Consider the following 17,821-nt stretch of genomic DNA (forward strand, 5'->3'; position numbering starts at 1 on the left):
CATCCCGTCCCCCCTTCATCCCCACAACAGTCAGCCAGCATTCTGAGCCTGCCGAACATCATGGCGATCACTCGTGACCGAGTAAGATTGTCTTCCAAAGATAGAGTCTATATAGATAACTCTTTAAAAGGATTAGACAGTGAGTCTGCAGTTGGCTGTAAAGGCTGATTCTGGATCTACACAGCCTCCCACAGTGAGGACATAGGTTTCCAGGTGGAAGGCGGTCACGGTGAGGGTTTGCTTGACGTGCCTTCCACTGAGCTCATTTCTCCCTTTCGCTCTGTACTCGTGCTTCAAAGTCCATAGCGCCTTTAATATAGGCTCACCTCCAGTTGGAACGCTCATGGGTTAGAGCTTCCCAGTTCTCACTCCTTACGTTACATTTTTTTAGATTAGCTTTAAGGACATCTTTAAATCTCTTTTGCTGTCCACCAATATTCCGTTTTCCATTCATAAGTTGGGAATAGAGTAACTGCTTTGGAAGACGATAATCAGGCATTCGAACAACATGGCTGGTCCAGCGAAGTTGATGTCGGAGAATCATTGTTTCAACGCTGGTGGTCTTTGCTTCTTCCAGTATGCTCACATTAGTCCGTCTGTCTTCCCAAGTAATTTGCAGAATTTTTCGGAGGAAGCGTTGGTGGAATTCTTCGAGAAGTTGGGAGTGGCGTTTATTGATGGTCCATGTTTCACAGGCGTACAGTAAGGTTGGTAGTACAATGGCTTTGTAAACAAGCATTTTGGTCTCCCTGCAAATGTCCCGATCCTCAAACACTCTACGCTTCATTTGGGAGAATGCTACAGTCGCAGAGCTCAGGCGATGCTGAATTTCAGCGTCGAAGCTGGTTTTTGTGGAGAGATGGCTGCCAAGATAAGTGATTGACATTTTCCAGCATCACACCGTTAAGCTGGATTGATGGCGCTACAGAGGTATTGGTTTGTGCTTGCTGGTAAAGCACTTTGGTTTTTTTTGATGTTAAGCGAGAGGCCGAGCTTTTCATATGCTTCTGCGAAGATGTTTAGGATAGTTGGAGATTTTCCTCTGAATGTGCACAGATTACATTAACATCAACATACTGAAGTTCTATGACAGAGGATGTAATTACCTTACTTTTTGCTTTCAGCCCACTGAGATTAAAAAGTTTTCCATCTGTTCGATATATGATTTCTACACCAGTGGGAAGTTTCCCTTCAACGAGGTGTAGAATCACAGCGATGAAGACAGCGAATAAGGTTGGAGCAATGACGCATCCCTGTTTAACACCTGATCCCACTTTGAATGGATCACTTTGAGAGCCATTGTTATCCAGGATTGCTGCCGTCATGTCGTCCTGGAGGAGCCACAAGATGTTCACAAATTTATTAGGGCATCCAGTTTTCAGAAGGATGGTCCAAAAAGCAGTACGATTTACAGTGTCAAAGGCCTTAGATCAATAAACGCCATGTACAGGGGTTGGCTTTGCTCCCTACATTTTTCTTGGAGCTGTCGTGCGGGGAAGATCATATCCACTGTCCCCCTGGAAGGGCGGAAGCCATTTTGGGATTCAGGGAGGATATCTTCTGAGATAGGTAGAAGGTGGTTTGCGAGGATCCTTGCCAGGATTTTGCCTGCCGCAGCTAGCAGGGAGATGCCTCGATAGTTTCCACAATCTGTTCTAGCACCCTTTTTAAAGAGAGTGATAATTATGGCATCCCTGAAGTCTGCTGGGATCTCCTCCCTCATCCAGATTTTTTCGATGAGCTTGTGAAGCTGTTGTGTAGCTTCAGGCCCACTTTCTTTAAAGACTTCAACAGGGATCCCATCGGGTCCACTAGCTTTATTATTTTTCATTTGGTTAATGGCTTTACTGACCTCCAAACTAGGGGATACTGCAAGCTCATCTCTGATTTGTTTTTGTGGGATTTGCGAGAAAACCTCATCAGCCACAACAGAGTTACGGTTAAGGAGGTTGTGGTAATGCTCTTTCCAACGCAGTGCAATAGACTCTTTGTCCTTTAGAAGTTCGGCACCATCTATTAAGCGTAAGGGGTTTGTACCATGGTTTGTTGGTCCGTAGATGGCCTTTGTGGCATTAAAAAATGTATGACCTGCTGAACATCCTCCTCATTTGGCTGTTTCTAGGGTTCCTCCCTCCCTCTCTCTTTAAGGCCTTTGTGATTCTTAAAGATCTGTTTTGTACTGCTGCAAATCTCGGTCTCCCATGCATGCTAACAAAAATGCCTGGCACAGTCTTTGCTTATAGAAGCATCAGCAGTCATGCATTAACATCAGAAATAGAGGGAATGATGGATGGTAAGTAAACTGTGAAAGGAAGATTGTCATGGGAAACAAATGACATGTTTCTTGTCTCCAAATTGTGGAGGAACTGCCTATACAGCATCAGAATGTATTGAATGTATTAACATTTGAAACTGACATTGGTTCATCTAGCACAGTATTGTTTGCCATAACTGGCAGCATCTCTCCAAGGTCTTCATGCCCAGGGTGCGGAAAGGCTCCTTCTAGGAGCCTTTAACTAGTGATATCACGGGATTAAACCTGGAACGTTCTGCATGCCAACCACATGCTCTGCCACTGAATGACAGGGCCACTCCTCCCTTTTTATCCTGTGTATATCCTGTTGTCACTCCAAAGAGTTATTCCATTTGCATATGGTTGCTCCATTTACCTACATAACAACCCTGTGTGGTAGGCTGGTATGAGAGGGTGTGTGACTGGTGTAAGACTACCCAATGAACTTCATGTCTGAGCTGCGAGCTAAACCCAAGTCTCCGTGATCTCAATCCAACACTCTATACCACACCAACTATCAGTTTATGCCAGTCAACATAGGCTGTTAAATGGATGCTAAGATCTGCCTCACATCTGTGTCTTTTCCGTTCTTCCTTTATCACAACTGTTAATTCTGGCAGTTCAGTTCCCCAGCCTGGTGCCCTCCAGATGTTTTGGGGTGCAACTCACACCATTCCTGAACATTGGCTATGCTGGCTGAGGCTGATGGGAGTTGTAATCCCAAAACATCTGGAGGGCACCAGGTTGGAGAAGGCGGGATGTCAAAAATAATGCCATCAAGTAGTCTGTGACTGAGGAGGAACAGTTCTGTCAGTTTTGTTTCCTCTTACATTTGAATTTTTAAATCTTTTTTTCTAGCCTGAATATGAAGAAATTTGCAAATATCATTGAGTTCTTATAAAAAACAAACTGAAATGGAAGTGTCAACCATCCCTACCTGTGACAACCATGGAAAACAGCTACTGCAAGCAAAGTTTTGGCACCAGAGACAACAAGCTTAAAAAGTCAGGTTTCTTAGGCTGGTCCCACAGCATATGCTATAAACATATCCTAGAGCCAGAATGAAATATGCACACTTCAAACAACTGTAGGAGGAAATAGACATTTGCTTTCTTCAGAGCCTGGGACATCAATAGTCACACCATGGAGATGTCTTAATGTGGAGCAAAAACCAAAGACAACAAGGAGCAAAACACCCTAGGATCAAGCCGTGGCCTCATGTTTCAAATGTGGCTCCCCCTACAATGCACAAGGCCCACGCTCTATATCAGCCTTACCCTACCTGGTGCCCTCAGGTGTGTTGCTCTACAAGTCCCATCACCCCACTGTTTGCTGGCAATGATGGAAACTACTCCAACACATCTGGAAGGGACTAAGTTGGGGAAGGCTGCTCTGTATTCCCTCCAACATGCCTTCAACCTGTTATCCTGTTATCTACTTCATCGTACCTGTGACACTCACCTGGTCTGCATGTAACAACAATCCAGAGTATGAGTTGTTGCCTTACCCAGATTTATCCGTGATTTGTTTGGCAGACAAGCACAGGTTGTTTTTTTCAATTCTTGGGTTGTTTGATGACCTCTTCCTTTGCCCTCTTCCTTCCTACACTGTAGTACTTATATGTAGAACAGCTGGACGGTGCTTTTTTTTTTTTAACCACTCTTGCCTGCCACCTCTGTAGCCTGGCGAAACAACCCATGGTTCTGGGATCTCAAATAACAACCCATAATTAAAACAATCCAGAGTTCACAACCCAAAAACCATGGGTTCTCCTCCTGGGTTATTCATAGTTAACAACACAGTTAACCCATAGTTCCAGGTTCACACGTAATGACAACCAAGGATCAAGAACCATACTCTGGTTCTCATTATGAGCAAACCAGATCAGTGTCAACTCAGCACCTGCACAGAGATTTTTTTTTTCTGGGTCGCATGACAGCTGAATTGGTATCAAGTAGGGCCTGCCATCCAATGAAAGAAATGTTAAAGTCAGTCATATACGTTTTAATCAATGTATTAACTCTGCATAGATCTGTATAAGGAAAACATTCTGAATGAATTATGCATGTGTCACAGGAGGCAATTTCTTAGAAGAGACACTCCCTGCTCTCTTACAGGAGGGAATGCTTCTTAAGAACCAAGATAGATATTCATCAGAGAAAGGCTCCGAGTACTGTATGCTCGGAGGTCACTTTTTAAAATGTGCACCGCAGGTTATCACAGTACTGGACCAAAACCAGCTATGCTTCAGCCACTTGGGAGGCTGCTCCATCATCTTATTTGTATGCCACTTTTCCACGGTAAAACTGTACTCAAAGAGCCTTACAGCAACATCAAGAAAAATACATAAAATATAGCAACATTTCCAGATAACGAACAATTACAGGTCATAACAAAAAGTAATCATACAAATAGGCTAAAGATCTCATAGTAAATATACACCAAAATTAAACAATCCATTAATAGCAAAAGTGAAACACAAAAGCATTTCAACAGGAATAAAAAAAAGTTCTCTTCTAAAGCTAACGGTTAACCCAGCCACAAAGCCTAAACAAGACCCTACCCTGATGTTCTCTAGCTACCTTCAGCAGCAGGAACAGCCTTTGTAACTGGAGTCAGTTGGGGCCCCACCCTCTCAGGCCAGGTGGAAGAGGGCCAGGCAGAGGAAAAGGGTCCAGGTCTTACAGGACTCACAGTTGGATGGTCTCTCCAACCTCATAGAGAATGAACCACCATACAGCCACTTGCCTAGAAAATGTGGCTTTGGCACACTTGATTTCCAGTCAGCAGCAATGCTGCCAAGGGGGAAGATAAATGTCACCTCTTTCCACGATCTCTCCTCCCACTTCCATGCAGGGAATGCGCTTGCCGCTGCTGCCACTCTGGACCAGCCAGCCAAATGGCTGTAGCATCGCAGCTTTCAATTCACTGCTATGATTGACCCAAGTACATTGCATGTTCATGGTATGCTTTTCTGGCACTTGTCAACCAGTTTTTGTGAGTACCTGCATTAAAAAGCCATTTAAGTGTTTTTAACATCTTCTGACCAACTAAGCAGGGGGCACCTTATTCCCCAAGGTTACCTCAAGGAACATGCCCCCATATACCAGCCTTCCAGGCCATTACAATCTTCAGGGGAGGCCCTGCTGTCTGTGCCTACATTTTTGTTTGGTGACAACATGGAGTGGGCTTTCTCTGCAGTGGCACCCACATGTGAAATGATCTCCCCTCTGAAGTACATCAGGCCTCACCACGGATGTTTTAGGCTATTAATTGAAAATGTATCTGATTACTTTGGCTTTCCCCCAGCTATCTTTGTACCAGCCTCATACTATTCTGTGTATATAGTCTTTTTTGTGCTTTTCTTTTGTAAAACGCTTGGAAGATTTGTTTCAAATGAGAAGGGGTATATAAATATTGTTAATGAACAAACAAATTAGTAAGTCTTTTAATATGAAGCTGTACTGCATTGATTGAAACCTAGAATCTTCGAAAAAGCATGTGCTCTACCACTTAGCTACAGGCTTTCTCCTTTGTATCTGGTGACAATATGGAAGGAAACTGATGTAGCTTTCTACCACTGAGCTAGGGTCTCTCCCCCCATAACAACTTATGCGGCAGTAGGAGTACAGGGTGATAATTGCTGTGACTTCTGGGTCAGTGCCAAGAGCAGGGTTACCCCTTCTAGAACAAGATTATGCAGTTCTGGGTTCTACTCCCAGTCTAAAGTTTCTCCAGCAGGCAGCTACTCCTTCCTCACCGTAGAGATTACCTTTCCAACAAGAGTTATCTTCCACATTTGGAAAAAAACATTTGTCTGGTCACCTTTTATGACTGATGAGAAACACAACCAGGCCATCTCAGGCTGCACTGCTTCCCCAGCTCCCTGTGCCGGCACATGCGAAGTGCATACTGTGGGCAAGGGGAGAAGCAACCAGCACATTTTGTGCCTGGTCAGCCTATAAACTTTCACTGTCAAAACAGGACTTCTTTTACACTAAGTCCTATGTTCAGCTACAAGCTCAACTTTGCCAACTGGCCTCTCCTCTCTGTTTCCATTTTGGCTTGCTGCAATGGAACACTTTTCAGCTCTCACTTCAGTGGTGCATAGGTTGTGGGTCACCGCTTCCCTCCCAGGATCGGACAAACCACATACCGCATGCTACTGCTTTGCATCACCTGAACCGATCTTCTCCTAGTTTAAGAGGGAAACCCGCTGTCAAGCGCGACACACCTCTTCTCACTCCTTCACATCTTTTGCAAAGCCTTGCCAGCAGAAGCAGCCGCTGGGTGCTCCCAGTTACCCCCGGTGGCCATTCCCGCTGGATACAATGGGATATGTGCTTACCTAGGTACAAATGCGTGAAATATAAACATAAGAAAGTCATGGCTTCGTTTCTATATATTTATTGTAAAAGTGACAGTATGGAAATGGCTTCAGATGGCGCCTCTTGGGGTTTTGAAGTTCATCCCTACAGTGGGTTGTGTGACCTGCAGGTTGGGCAGGCTGCCAAAGTCCTAGAAGAAACGCAGAACAGAGAACATTTAGCCAAGAGACACCAAGCAGACCCCAGTGCAATAGCTGAAGAGGGTACTCCCTCATCCGGGCTAAACTATCTGCGTGAAACCACCCCATATAGTCACTCAACTTTGTAAGTGTGCAAAGGCCAACTGATTCATTAAATGATCACCATTTGCATCTGTGGAGCACATACTAGTGATCGCCCAAGTAGCATGGCTCAGCTGGCAAGATTCAGTGACCCACCAAACTCTACAGTATGCAAGAAAACTGCCTCCAAGACTACTTTCAACGCTGCTGCTGTGCAGTGTTGCTATTGTTACACATAAAACTTGCAGAACACGAGACAGACACTCTCAAAAAGCAGCTACTTGGCTGTAGGATAGCAGTCATGTCGATCCCCCCACTCACCAGCAGCTTCAACATTTCCTTGGTATCGGGGTCCACTTCAATGATCTCCTGATCGAGGGCAGAGACCTGGTGGGGAAAGAGGCAGAGACTGGTTTAGTTGAAATGGCGATCCACAGACTAGGAATACAACACATATCTGAATATAGATCACTACTGCACCTCTGTGATGCACACATTATGCCAGACATTGGCTTTGCAATCTACCTGGTTAAAAGAAAGATTAGGTAAAAAATGCAGGAGGGAAGAGCAGCACCCCCGAATAGTGTGCCAATGCAATTGAGCAAAACACCGTCCAAGTGATTTGAAGATCACCTATACACATACCAGTCCAAGAATGTTATGCTACTGGAGTTCTTTCCTGCATACACTAGAAGGATTCCTCTGAAATCCTTAATGGGGTCTGGACAAGCCTCTCATCTTTACTGTTCACATTTTCATTCTGGTGCCTGCCATCTGTTACACTAAACCCTTAACCTGCTAGTGGGGAGTGGACACACTTCAGTAGTGTTAAGCTGTATGCCAAAATTTTAGTTTTGATTTATGTATAGTTATTTAGTAAGTGTACAGTGACCTGAATAGAGGGTGCAAGAGCTTAAGGCACCAATATAGTGCCACTTAATACCAGAGTAGGCACAGCTACCTGAAGATTTGGGGTACTTTGCACTGCATACTCCAGGTAACACCAACGCCTTTCAGCTGCAGTGAGTGGGAGGAGCAGCTACTCATATTTAGAGAGAAAGGAAAATGCCCAGAAGGAGCAGAATGGCCCACCTTCCTCACAAAAGCCTACCACCACCAGGTACAGAGCTCTAGGGGCTAGATGAGCAGACTAGGCAGGGGAGGTAGGGCACAGACATCACAGCACTTTGTTGTCACATACAAACAGGTCTCAGTAAGATGGCTGGGAACGTATTCTTCCCCCAGGTTAATTTGAAAGGCTACTAAAAGCAATTATCTGCATCCAGCAAGCCCAAGTAGCTTTTGACATTCAAGTTCACTGGTGGCCAAGCCTCTGAAGTTCCATTAAATAACCAGATTCTGGGTCTCTAGAACACACACAAGGAATCTTCCATGAAGACTGCTCAACATTTAACAGTTTAAGTTCATGTTTACCAAAAATTACCTCCAATTAGAAGCATCAGGAAAAACACATGCATATACTTAAGGTAAATTCTGTCACACAATCAGGCAAAAGCCAGTGCACCACATTATTCACATAAGAACACCAGTCCACAGAACACAGAAGCAAACTACTTGGTAGGAAATGCATATCAGAGTCTCCTCAAATTTTATTTTATCTCTCTTGTTTTGTTTGTTGTTTATTTGTTCAGTCGCTTCCGACTCTTCGTGACTTCATGGACCAGCCCATGCCAGAGCTTCCTGTCGGCCGCCGCCACCCCCAGCTCCCCCAAGGTCGAGTCCGTCACCTCCAGAATATCATCCATCCATCTTGCCCTTGGTCGGCCCCTCTTCCTTTTGCCTTCCACTTTCCCTAGCATCAACATCTTCTCCAGGGTATCCTGTCTTCTCATTATGTGGCCAAAGTACTTCAGTTTTGCCTTTAATATCATTCCCTCAAGTGAGCAGTCTGGCTTTATTTCCTGGAGTATGGACTGGTTTGATCTTCTTGCAGTCCAAGGCACTCTCAGAATTTTCCTCCACCATTTATCTCTCTACTATGTCCTAAAAATCATACCAGTGTTGTACTGTGTCTCAAGTAGGTGGGTAATCCATCAGGAGCAACATTTTAAGCCCCCAGTGATTCTTCCAGATCTTGATTTATTCTGAAACTACGGAAGGGCTACCTGTTACAATTTCTTGGTTCTTGTTCACTCTAGCCAGAACCACACCACATCTTATTAACCTTCACCATACCATATTTTTAACAAGACTGGGGTGTCCAAAGCACTTGTGTTGGCTATTCTCAATAGGACCAACAAATTGTGTCGGTTTAAAGTAATGAAGACAAGTCGCAAAAGAACAGAAGGCCCTGTTTCTAAAAGCACCAGTGCCGGAGCAATAGATAAAGTAGTCCTTTTCTCTTTTGTAGCAAAGCTATATACCACATCATGCTGCAGTCACATGGCCAGTGCCCAAATACAACTGAAATGGCAGTCAGGCTTAGCCTGCTAGGAGGCCTATTCTAGAATTTAGCTATAGGTAGTCAAAGACATTGCCTAAAAACAATTACAACAGAAAAACTATCAGAAAGTGAGTAGTGTTTTACAGAGAGGCTGCGAACATAAACTGTTTTGACAGATTACATCTGTCATAAGATTAGCAGGCACAGTTTTGTAACCACATGGGTGAAAAACAGTACACCAAAGGTGCTCCTTATATTATGGGGGAAAATATTTGACATCTTATCCGTGGTGACTACGGTTTCCTAGAATAGTCTCAAGCACAAAATACCATACTAAGCACAAACAATGGAGTGTCTGAAAAGCTCAGGGTTTGGAAAGGATAACAAGCCTCTCAAACACGGGAAATGCTTTCAGGAATTCTCTACCTGCACTATCAATGACCAGGCCATAGGGAAAAGGCCGCAATCACTTTCGAATGCAGGTTTGGAGGAGGAACAGGTTATGCTAGTTCCTTCATGAACCTCTGCAGCCTTCCCCAACCTGGTGCCCTCCAGATGTGCTGGAATGCACCAAGTTGGGGAAGGTTGTGCTACAGTGAACCCGTACAGCAACCCTTGCTACTGCAAACAAGCTTCTGAGACAAAAAATTAAAGTTCCATGCTATTACAGACAGCCTTCCCTAATGGTGTCCAGTTTTCAAGGACCAACCAAGACAAGACCCCTTACTCCCAGGCCAGATTTCAGGCCCAAATTTGCCCTGCTAGTTTCTTACCCATTTCAGGTAGGGATGGACGAAAGTCCCTTACCTGTTCTCGAAGCTTGCTTCGCGGTGGGGGGGAGGTGCTTTGCTTCTCCCCCCGAAGTTCATGCGAGGGGGGGGAGGCGCCCCGCCTCGCCCGGCCGAAATTCAGGCCGGGGGGGAGGCGCCCCATCCCTCGCCGGCGAAATTCAGGCCGGGTAGAAGCGCCCCGTCTACCCGGCCGCGAAAAAAAAAGTAAAAACAAAACAAAACAAAACGCCCCCGTGATAGGCTACGTGACCATTTACGTAGCCTATCACGGCTAGAGTTCCAAAGTCAGCCGTGATAGGCTACGTAAATCGTCACGTAGCCTATCACGGGTGACTTTGGGGGGAAAAAAAAAAGCGCATACGCAAATGGCGGCCCCCATAGGGCGCCGCCATTTGCGTTCCTTATTTGGTCCCTGTAGTCTACGTAAATCTTTACGTAGACTACAGGGACCAAATAAGGAACGCAAATGGCGGCCCTATGGGGGCCGCCATTTGCGTACGTGTTTTTTTTTTCCCCCCAAAGTCATCCGTGATAGGCTACGTAACGATTAACGTAGCCTATCACGGCTGACTTTGGAGATCTAGCCATGATAGGCTACGTTAATCGTTACGTAGCCTACCACAGGGTGTTTGGTTTTTTTTTTACTTTCCTTGTAATGGCGGTGGTGGCAGCCGGTCAAAAGACCGGCTGCCGCCCCCGCCCCTGACAAAAACCCGCCGAACCGCCACCGGGACCCGCCGCCGGGAGGGACATTCGGCAAAGGTAAGTCCCATCCCGGGGGGGGGGGGGGGGAGCGGAGAATTTCACCGCCGATTTCGGGGTGCCGAATGCGTTGGCACTCGGCCCCCCGAAGTTTCGGGGAGAAATTCTCCCCCATCCCTAATTTCAGGCACCCTTAGTTGACTTTCAGCCCTATGCTCAGAAATTACAGTGTACTATCTAAAAACTTTGTGTGTGAACTGGCTTAGAAACCTTGTCCTGTTCATTTATTGAAACAGTCCTGGGATGGGTAAACATGGCTAAGGAAACATGGCTAAGTAGCCCAGGACCACCCAACCATGTCCAAGTTCAAGTCGCCATTCCCTAGTCCACACTGAAATTGTTAATTTATAGCAATGGTTTAACAATCCCAGTTTGTTGGGCAGAAAACGTTCAATTACAAAGGATGAGCCATTAGCCCAGCTGGTCTACACAGCCCCCTTTTTCTAAAATGGCTGTACTTCTTGGAGAAGATGCTTGGCACGCAAAGTATACTTGACCAAAAGATGCTTTTGTTTCAAAATAATATATGCAGTATCTCAAAGCACTCAAGAAAGGAAATTCCCAACTGGTTGATTAGAGTGGAGAATCCGCACATTGCAAGAAACCCATCCAAGCTTGCAAAATTTACCTCAGGGACATAGTTATCCCTTCTTTCTCTTTCCTCTTCCTGCAGTTTGATGGAGATGCCTCTGACTGGCCCCCTTTGAATGCGTTTCATCAGATGGGTAACATACCTGAAGAAAGATAAGTGTCTGAGTATGTTTGATTGTGATTCTCTCTAGTCTCATTTAAGAAAAATTCAAGACACAAAAGAAAAAAGCTTTGATAAACTCAGAACTGATCTAACAATGCTCAACCATAATGTTGCAAGTACAGACAAGTGTCAAACTGGTCAGAAAAGTCCAGATTGCTCAAGCCCCAGCCACCTCTCCTCTAACTTTCCTCCTGTAGGGGTGTCTGAAAAGCTCAGGGTTTGGTAGGGACTAGAACTGACCCTCCAAACACGGGAAATGCTGTCAAGAATTATCTTCCTGCACTATCAATGACCAGGCCACAAACAAGACCAAAATCACTTTCGATGCAGGTTCTGAAGAAAGGAGAGATCATGACTCAGCTGGAAACTCCTCAGTATATTTAGCTGGACGTTTTCTGTGGAGTCACTAGAAGGTGCTAACAGATCAGAACCAAACAACCTACCCAGCAATCTTGTTGCGTAACTTCTTGCTAGGGATGATGGCAATCTCCTCACAAACTCGCTTGTTTGTGTGGAAGTCATTCCCAAGGCGAGTATAGTATTTTTCAATTATGACCCGGGCGGCCTTTTTCACCGTCTTTGTGCGCACACGTCCCTAGAAAATTCAAGGGGGGGGGGGGAGCAGATCATCAAGATGCAACAGAATTACTAAAGCACTTGTAATTTTGCAAGTAATTTAAACTCTTAAATCTGTTATTTTCTGGAAAGAGTAGAAGAACCCCGAGACAGATTCCTTCACAACTGCTCTACTATATACACAGAACACAGACTTAAAGACTCAAAAATATGATGTACTGGAAATAAGCAGTAGAAAGAAGTTGGCAACTATATGTAGCCCAGCCTTAACAGACTTCAAGAAAGATGGCATCAGTGGAAACAATATCTGCACAATCCCCTTAAGGCTTCATATTCGCAACTAATGATTAAATGTTAATTCTGTCCATTCTTGTCAGGAGTTTGTACAACTGCACTTAGTAATAGTTATTAACTACTGAAATATAAGGAAAACAGTTTCTATGACATAGGTTGCACGCATAGCACAGCAACGCACACAGACACTATCAGCATTAATTCCTCTAAGGGTGACTGTCTACAGACATCTCCTGCAGTTATCTTGTTACTCTGGGTCAGGTGGACTTATATGACCAATAGAGAAAATATCACCATTCGTTTTACGCACTTTCATCTGATGGTACCTGATTCAGGATGTGGGGAATTACATGGCATTAGGATCACTAAAACAGAGCAGGAGAAAGAACACAGTGTTTTGGAGTCAGGAAGGAATGTCTGAACTGGTTTGCCAAGGGTAAGAATGAAGCCTCTAAACCAGAGGTGGGGAACCTGTGGCCCTCCAGATCTTATGGGGCTCGAACTCCAGCCCCAGCCAGCATGGCCAGCGACAATGGGAGTTGCAGTCCAACAATATCTGGAGGGTACCTGTTCGCCACCTCTGCTCTAAACATAGGGAACAGCTTCAGGAATTCCCCCCCTACACAATCCAAAGCCAGGCCTCTAAAATAAGGACACCACTACTTCCAAGCATAGGCTCTGCAGAAAAGACAGCTCAAAGTAAGTGCAGGAAAGTCCCTGTCAATTTAGAGTCCCACTAGGTTACATCCAAATGAAATGATGACCCAACCCTGGGCACAGAAACAAATAGGCAAGATGAGTTACTTTCTGCAACTTCTTTTTAAATGGGCTACCAATATGGAAAAGGGGGAAAGGGAACACCCTGTTTAAGACACACAATACTTATTAACCACTACAGCTGTCACTTTTTGTCCTGTGCCTTCAATACCTGCACCATAAAACAAAAACCTCTATGTCAGTGGTAGGCAACGTGGTGGCCTCCAGACATTATGGGCTGCAATTCCCACCATCCCTGACCGTTGCCCATGCTGGCTCAGGCTTATGGGAGTTGTAGTCCAAAACATCTGACAGGCACCCTGTTACCTAGCGCTGCTCTAGCTGAAGCTTTCCCTGATACACAGATGCAGTGCTACACTTCCTCTGCCCAGGGAAAAGCTTCATCGGTTGGATTTCTCCCTGTCCTGCACCTTCTGAAGGGGCAGAACGCCTGTCAAGAAAAAAGGCGGCAGGCTGAACGCCCGCTCCTCCCCAATACTTTCTTCTCCCTCCTCTCCCAGCGCGAGCAGACAGAGGCCTACGAACGGAAAGCAGAGGCCGCCTTCACCACCACCACCACCACCTCCGTAGGCCTCACTCAGAAGTCCCGGGTCTCACGGCCCACTCTGCCCCCAAACACATGCAAGTCCTGCGGGGCCTGGCCGGCCTAGTCCCGGCCCTGGAGCCTTAGTTTAATGGAACCAACAAGGAGTAGTAATGGAACCCCCCCCCCCCCGTAGGCTTCGCCTGAGGAAAGAAGGGACGGGGGAACGGCCCCTATACTACCGACGGGTCTAGCGACAGCCCCCTCCACTGGTGCCGAGACCGCCCGCCGTTTCCTTCCCGAAGCTCCCCGGGCTGCGGATGGCTCCGGATCCCGTCGCCCTCACACTCACCATGTCGGCGGCAGCCGGTCGAAAAGAGGGCAAAGGATTCTGGGAAGGGAGCTATAAAACGATGCGAGCTAGAACGGCGAGCGAGCAAAACGACGTCGCGTCTCTCACAGCGCCGCCTAGCGGTGCGGAGGGGAAACAAACAGGAAGAGCGTGGGTGACGGCTGCCGCGATAGGGAGAGGACAAAAAGCGCAGCAGGAAAAGCCTCTCCCAGTGTCTAGCAAAGAGATAGATATAAAACAAAACCGTTCTACACAGCCCTCACTTCCGGTTCCTAGTTTGACTTCTGCACAGGCGGGTAAGAGTGGCGGAAGTTATAGGAATCAATGTGACACTGTAGAATAGACTAGGGTTAGCATCTCCTTTTCGCTGCAGTCTTTGAAATTGATCACTACTCTCCCCAGCAAGTGTTATTTCTCACTGGATTTATATTATTTATTTATATGTTGCCTTGTTTCTTAAAAAGCCATCCAGGCGGTGTACAACAATTTAATACAATAAAACCTTAACATATAAGAAGAGCCCTGCTGGAGCAGACCAAGGCACCACTTAGTCCAGCATTCTGTTCACACAGTGGCCAACCAGCTGTCCACGGTCAACCCACAAGCAGGACACGAGCGGAGCAGCACCCTCCCACCCATGTTCCCCAGCAACTGATGTACATAAGCATACTGCTTCTGATACTGGAATAAAACCTTAACAAAATAACACCAAAAACATTAAAAACAGTAAAACATGAAAACTACCTAATTTAAAAAGCTAAATGGAGTTGCAGATGCCATTTTGAATATTCGAGCTGTAGTGGGGATGCACCATAGCAAACCTGGTGAGGATGGGTTGTTGGGGTGATTGACAAGCCACCCGCAACCCTAAAACAACCCATGGGTTCTGAGTGGTTTGTCAGCCACCCCAACAATCCACCCTCGCTGGGTTCGCACATAATGACAAGGTAGCCCCTGCCGTGGCTTGAATATTCAAAATCGCGGCCGCTGCATTGAGAAGCCCCACAGGGAAATCCCCCTATGGTGGCTTCTCCTTACGTGAGAACCAGGTTGTAGTGTGATTAGTTTACTCCCTCTCTTTAGCTGCTGGGGTGCGTCTCCATCTCTTGAAGAATGGGAGGGGCTGCAGCTCAGTAGTGAGAGCACCCACTCTGCATGAAGAAGGTGCCAGGTTCAATCGCTGGCATCTTCATGTAGGGCTAGCACGGAATCGCGCCTGAATCTGGAGAGTCACTGCCAGTCACTTTTGGTAGTCCTGGGCTAGATGGGCCAATGGTCTGACTCAGTATAAGGCAGCTTCCTACTGTCCTAAGAGTTGATTGTCATGATGAGACATTTAAATGCACAGGTAGCCTGGCAGAAAAAAGTCATCTGAAAAGTTATTTTCATTTTAGGAGGGCAGAGTGCGTGATTATCTCAAAACAATGCAACAAAAGGAAGACTCTTAACAGCACAATCCTGTACACGTTTACTCAGAAGTAAGTCCCATTACACTCAACGGGGCTTACTCCCAGGTAAGTGGGTATAGGATTCTAGCCTAACTCCTCCATCCTTTTACAATCCTGATTATATGACAAGGTGCTAAGAGGGTATCTAATCTGCACTGAGTGATCTTGATTGTGTATATATTGAAAGAAAGCAGATAAATCATTCTTTCAAGTCCCATTGAATTCAGTGGGACTTACTTCTGAGTAAACGTGTAGGATTGTGCTGAGAATGTAACAAAATAACCTAAATATTCAAACAGTAAGTGTAAGCAATTATTTATTTTACCCATTCATTCATTTGTTCAATTATATATATATATGCTGCCTTTACAAATAATTTTTTCCAACATGGCTAACAAATTAAAACATAACCCCCACAAAAAGATCACAAATCACCAGAAACATTTAAGATTAAATGCAGCTGTAAAATGTAAAGGCCAATATAAAATCAATGTAAAAGTCTGTATTCCGCATCTAAAGACTGCAAGAGGGCTTGACTGAGCTCCTTGGGAAGGGAGTTCCACAGATCTGCAGCCACCACTGAGAAGGCCCTGATCCTTGTACCTACCAACCCAGTTTATATTAGTGATGAGCCAGAGAGCAAGGCCCTGGAAGTTCATAATAGTGCAGGTGGGTCTTAGGCTGTTCAAATAACCAGGTCTTAGGCTGTTGAAAATATTAGCACAACCACTTTAAAGTGAGCCTAGAAACAACTTGGTAGCCAGTGCAATGGCTGTAGGATTGGTAGCCAGTGTAACTGTCCCACATACAGTGCACTGCAATAGCCTAGTCTGGATGTAACCAGCGCATGAGTCACTGAGGTTAGGTCTGCCTTCTCCAGATAGAGCTGCAATGGACAAACCAGCCAAAGTTTGTTCTTTCTTTCTTTCTTTCTTTCTTTCTTTCTTTCTTTCTTTCTTTCTTACATTTCCATTCTGCCCATTAGCCAAAGCTCTCTGGGTAGTTCACAAAACAAAACATAAAACACAGCAACATAGTAAAACATAAACTAAAAGCCATAAGTTTAAAACAGAATAAAACCACCTTCCACTGAAACAATACAAACAAAACAACAACACTATAAAAAACAAAAGAGCCGTAAATACAAGGCAATGAAGCAACTGAAAATTAAAAACCCAGATAACAGCATAAAGAAAGCAGGCAAAGGGCAATTAAGAGGGGACCTGAATATTATTAAAAGTCATGAAGGGTGAAATCCTACACATGTTTAGACATAACAAAGTAATTCCCTTCTTCACACAATGCATAGTTAAATTATGGAATTCACTTCCACACGAGGTAGTGATGGCCACTAATTTGGATGGCTTTAAGAGGGGATTGGACAAATTCATGGAGAAGGCTATCGATGGCTACTAGGCTATATGCTACCTCCAGTATCAGAGGCAGTGAGCCTATGTACACCAGTTGTTGGGAAACATGGGCGGGAGGGTGCTGCTGCACTCATGCCCTACTTGTGGGTTTCCCGTGGGCAGCTGGTTGGTCAGTGTGTGAACAGAATGCTGGACTAGATAGACCCCTGGTCTGATCCAGCAGGGCTCTTCTTGTGTTCCTACAACTCCCAGAATTCCTCAGCCAGCCATACTGGCTGGGGAATTTGGGGAGTTGTCGGACTTTTTTCCTGTCAAAACATGCATAGGATTGCACCCTAAAGACATTGTCTCTGACTGTCAGCAGCTCTCCAGGGTTTCAGGCAGAAAAGGGTCTTTCCTTTCCATCACCTGCTAACTGATCTTTTAACATCAGATGCCATGGAGAAACAGGATGGCCATTGCCACAGGCCCCCTCTGGGGGCTCTGGAGACTTCCGAGGAGACTTATGGGACTTGACAGACACTGAAGCCCACCGGATGGTTTGCCCATCAAACCTGGGGGCCCGCTCAGTCCTCCTGCAGCAAGCTTGAGTGCTCTTTGCTGCCGGGAGCTCAGGCCTCTTCTCCAAGTCCCATGAAGCAGGCATCATGCCGTTCTCAGAGGGTCTGGGGTTTTCCTTTATGCGCGAGGTTGAGTGTTAGCCAGTGCTGTGTCTGCTCGGGGCTTTCAAGAGAATCTCCTCCTGGCAAATCTGGCCTGACCAACGAGCCGTCAGCATCCCCAGGAGAGAAGCCCCCAAGGGCAATCCCAAAGCCCCGATCCCAAAGCCCCTTTGCTTGGTCGTTGGAGCCAGACCCCAGGTGGCTGG

General features: G+C 45.7%; 1 protein-coding gene and 2 non-coding genes across 3 annotated transcripts; all 3 read right to left on the reverse strand.

Annotated features, from left to right (window-relative positions):
* Positions 1 to 6,684: 6,684 nt before the first annotated feature.
* Positions 6,685 to 12,849, reverse strand: RPS17 (ribosomal protein S17). Its single transcript, XM_084817033.1, has 5 exons — positions 12,794 to 12,849; positions 12,057 to 12,208; positions 11,488 to 11,593; positions 7,224 to 7,289; positions 6,685 to 6,811 (listed from the first exon to the last, which is right to left on the reverse strand). The coding sequence occupies exons 1-5, from the start codon at positions 12,797 to 12,799 to the stop codon at positions 6,731 to 6,733; spliced, it is 411 nt and encodes a 136-aa protein (XP_084673159.1). The 5' UTR covers positions 12,800 to 12,849; the 3' UTR covers positions 6,685 to 6,730.
* LOC146337078 (small nucleolar RNA SNORA71) lies at positions 9,659 to 9,790 on the reverse strand. Its single transcript, XR_014785454.1, has one exon. It is a non-coding gene; the product is annotated as a small nucleolar RNA SNORA71 (small nucleolar RNA).
* Positions 11,814 to 11,945, reverse strand: LOC146337079 (small nucleolar RNA SNORA71). The gene has a single exon (XR_014785455.1). It is a non-coding gene; the product is annotated as a small nucleolar RNA SNORA71 (small nucleolar RNA).
* Positions 12,850 to 17,821: the final 4,972 nt, after the last annotated feature.

The sequence above is a fragment of the Heloderma suspectum genome, chromosome 11 (genome assembly GCF_057233095.1).
Source record: "Heloderma suspectum isolate Gila_16-S chromosome 11, 16-S_ref, whole genome shotgun sequence".
NCBI classification, from domain to species: Eukaryota; Metazoa; Chordata; class Lepidosauria; order Squamata; family Helodermatidae; genus Heloderma; species Heloderma suspectum.

Coding starts and splice junctions, on each gene's coding strand:
- RPS17 (XM_084817033.1), bottom strand. Junction 11,594..12,056: donor TTACGCAACAAGATTGCTGG/GTAGGTTGTTTG, acceptor ATCTTTCTTCAG/GTATGTTACCCATCTGATGA. Junction 7,290..11,487: donor GGGATAACTATGTCCCTGAG/GTAAATTTTGCA, acceptor TTTCCCCACCAG/GTCTCTGCCCTCGATCAGGA.